The sequence below is a fragment of the Grammomys surdaster genome, unplaced genomic scaffold (assembly GCF_004785775.1).
Source record: "Grammomys surdaster isolate TR1022 unplaced genomic scaffold, NIH_TR_1.0 369, whole genome shotgun sequence".
NCBI classification, from domain to species: domain Eukaryota; kingdom Metazoa; phylum Chordata; class Mammalia; order Rodentia; family Muridae; genus Grammomys; species Grammomys surdaster.
The window spans coordinates 2,727,804-2,731,097 of record NW_021604788.1 but is presented as its reverse complement, the minus strand read 5'-3'; the positions used below and the strand labels follow the sequence as shown (position 1 = coordinate 2,731,097).

General features: G+C 38.3%; 1 protein-coding gene across 1 annotated transcript; it reads right to left on the bottom strand.

Annotated features, from left to right (window-relative positions):
* Positions 1–774: 774 nt before the first annotated feature.
* On the bottom strand, positions 775–1,794 carry LOC114631938 (melanoma-associated antigen B18-like). Its single transcript, XM_028780322.1, has 2 exons — positions 1,648–1,794; positions 775–1,539 (listed from the first exon to the last, which is right to left on the bottom strand). Exons 1-2 carry the CDS (start codon positions 1,792–1,794, stop codon positions 775–777), a joined length of 912 nt encoding a protein of 303 aa, XP_028636155.1.
* Between the last annotated feature and the right edge of the window lie 1,500 nt (positions 1,795–3,294).

Sequence of the window (3,294 nt, the reverse complement as noted above, 5' to 3'; positions counted from 1 at the left end):
CTCTAAAAATTAATCATCTTGCCATTGTCTTTTTCTCTTCTTCCTTTTCCTTTCTCTTCTTCCTCCCCTGCTACCTCCTCCTCCTCTTCCTTTTCCTCTTCCTCCTCCTCCTCCTTTTCTCCTCCTCTTCCTCCTCCTCCTCCTCCTTTTCTTCTTATTCTCCTTCCCTGCAAATTATACATATTTATAAAGAGTAAATGCTTGGTAATTGTTTTGGAAATAAAAATGATTAGGAAATAAAAATGAATGTTAACTTTGTTATAAGTTATGTTCCCACATTGTTGAATAAATGAAATACATACAGACACATAAACTTAATTTTTTTATTTTGTAGAACAACAGATAGAAGGAATCAGAAAAGTCAAGAATGTATTGTCCATGAAAACAGTTTTCTCTTTCTTGTTGTAAATCATTTAATTGCAATTTCATATTCTAAGATAATGCCTATTCCAGTGTCATGTTTTCTTGGTGTTTTTTTTTTAAATAAATAAGAACTGTTCCCAAGTTGTTTTCAATACTGAACCTTTAACACTTAAGCATCATGAACAATGTTGATGGTAACACATATCTGTCACAAACTTAGATGGTGCAGTTCTCTCAGCTTTTCTAGAAGAAATAGTTTGAAAACATTTTATTTTATTTTTTAAAATAAAGTTACTCATGTAGAGTAAGACTAGAAATATGAGTTGGACTATTTTCACTCTAACACTGCCTCATGCACCCACTAGCTTGAATATTCTCTTCAAGAATGATGGAAAGCAGAAATTTAAGACTTTAGGTGCTGGAATTGCCATTGATATGTTCATTGGCCATCAAACCAAGTATCATAGCTACAAATCTGCCTTGCATTCTTTCTTCTTCAGCTCTCAAAGCCTCTTGATACAATGATGGGAAGGCAGTGGGAACAGTGTTATGAAGTTTAGCCAGAAACTCAAGGACTCTCATTTTGCTGGTTTCATATTGGGCCCGGGGACCCCACAAGAATTGACGACATGGTATACCATTGATGGGTATCTGCCGATACCGTAGATACCCCTCATTCACGAAATCTTTAGTGATGAGCTTCTTGACATTTCCATAGATGCTGTGATTTACTCCAGCATATACCCCCATCACACTAAGCACTTCCCAGATGTAGTCCTCATTAACACAGTTGCCATTCATAAAGATCAGACACAGCATCAACATCAAGAGGCCATTCCTAGACTGGATTGTCTCACCATTCAGAATTTCATCACCATTAGGACTGAGTATGTTGACAAAAGCATATCTATGATTGATTGGGTCAATTTCCTTAACATCAATGCCAAAGGCCAACACCATGAGTTCAGAGGCTTTCTTAAGAATCTCATGGAAATCGTCCTTGTTCGATGGAATGACACGCTTTAGTATTTCTTCCTTTGTTATTGGCTCCTTCATGTTATATTTTTGCAGCATGAACTCTACCAATGAAACTGCTATGTCATCTTTCATAGTTGAAGATGAATTACCAGTTGGGGACAGTGCCCAGGAAGTGCTTGGAATCTCATCATCTTGGCTCTAGTTATCTTCATCAGATTTTATGCACAGAGCACTTACAGAAGCAGTGGTGGGCTGTTGAGAATTTTTAGATTCGTCAAGTGATTCAGAAACAGAAGAGTGCTGAACATCAGCACTACAAAAGGGAGAGAAAGAAGGAGTCTCCTCTCTCTCTTCTGCTGCAGTGGCCTGAGCATCCTGCATAGAGTGGGTTTCACTTCGGGCCTGGCGTCGTTTCTCACGGGCCCAGAGCTTACTATTATGGCCACGAGGCATAATGACCCTGGTCACGGAGTGTGGAGAGTAGAGCGGGTGATTCAGGCACCTAAGGATGGAAGAGTAGAAGGTATGTGTATCTAAAGAAAGTTGAGACAAACTTTCTCTTTAAACCAGGCTTGCCTATAGGCTGTATACTGGATTCTGTGAGAACAATGCTTTAAGAACCTATAGCCCTTTTCCCAATTCTTCTGCCCCACAGAGAACTCATCAAAAGAAATTAAAGAAGGACTATTGCATAGATTGAGGCCTGGTAGACCTGTCTAGGGCACTAACACATGTAAATTCTGTGACGTAGAAAATGATCATCTGACTTTGTCTTTCAAATCATTATGCCAAATTTCCCATCTATATCTCCTCTGAAGCTGTATCAGTGACCAATTCAAAAATGAAGTAGAGCCCTAGCCAACTACTCTTTCTTTGATTTCCTTATAGAAGCTAAACAACACGCTATAGCTCAATATCCCTACACCTTGAAGCCTCACTCCCTAACAAGCCCACCAAAGAGCCTCTCAGGGTACACACAAGAACAAAGGTCTGTGTCTACCCTTTATTGTGATTGTGACCATTCCCTGAGCTCTTACTCCATATATTATCCTTTACTTATCATAAACCCAAGAAATGTTTTCTTTTGCTGACCTGAGTTCACTAACCTCAGCTCAAAATCTTCATTTCCTCAGAAGTGAGAGGAAGTCCGGAATAACTGCCATAGCCAGGAGTCTCTTAGCGTTGGGGTGGGGGAAGGGACAATGTAGGATTCTGTTTACATGTCACAGAGAGCATGGGGCAAAGTTCGAAATGTCATCACTTTAAACTTTAAATATTCCTGACATGTTTTTTCCTCTGAAGAAAACTCCAAACAAAGAAGTGAAAGTCAGTATTATCTTGGGAATTCTCAGTGATGAATGCACGGGAGGAGCTTTTGGCAGTGCTCTTGATTTTTGAGTTGGATATTGTCATTGCATGGGATTGGGTGTTCACCACATGCCAGAGGTGGGGCAAGGGGGTAGAGATCTTCATTTTGGTTACTTCAACTACATGAAAGCTCTGAGCTGTTTCCCAATTTCAAGCCATGGATCAGATTTGGGCACTAGTTACAAATGCGCGGCTACCAGCATCTCAGAATAGATGTTGGGAATTTAAAAATACACTATAAGTTTGATTCTGTTCACCAGTTAATATTAGACTTTGGAATCTTGTATATACTTTTTTGATTGTCAGAACTTGAATTGTACAATGTTTTTTTTCTCCACTTATAGTCGGTTATATATTTATTCACTAAGAAATATGTTGTGTGTATTATTTTGCATAAAAGACTACTTATCCATCTTATGTATGAAACATTTAGGTTCTTATACTTGATATGTTAATGTTTTTATCCATTATGCAAGTAGCTTGCCACCATTTGATATACTACTATTTTAAAGACTATTTCTAGAAATAGAAAAATAAAGATTTTATAAGCTTCTAGACTCATACTGACTCAATTCAAACCTTTGA

Coding starts and splice junctions, on each gene's coding strand:
- LOC114631938 (XM_028780322.1), bottom strand. CDS start 1,794: ATGCCTCGTGGCCATAATAGTAAGCTCTGGGCCCGTGAGAAACGACGC. Junction 1,540..1,647: donor CTCCCTTTTGTAGTGCTGAT/GTTCAGCACTCT, acceptor GAAGATAACTAG/AGCCAAGATGATGAGATTCC.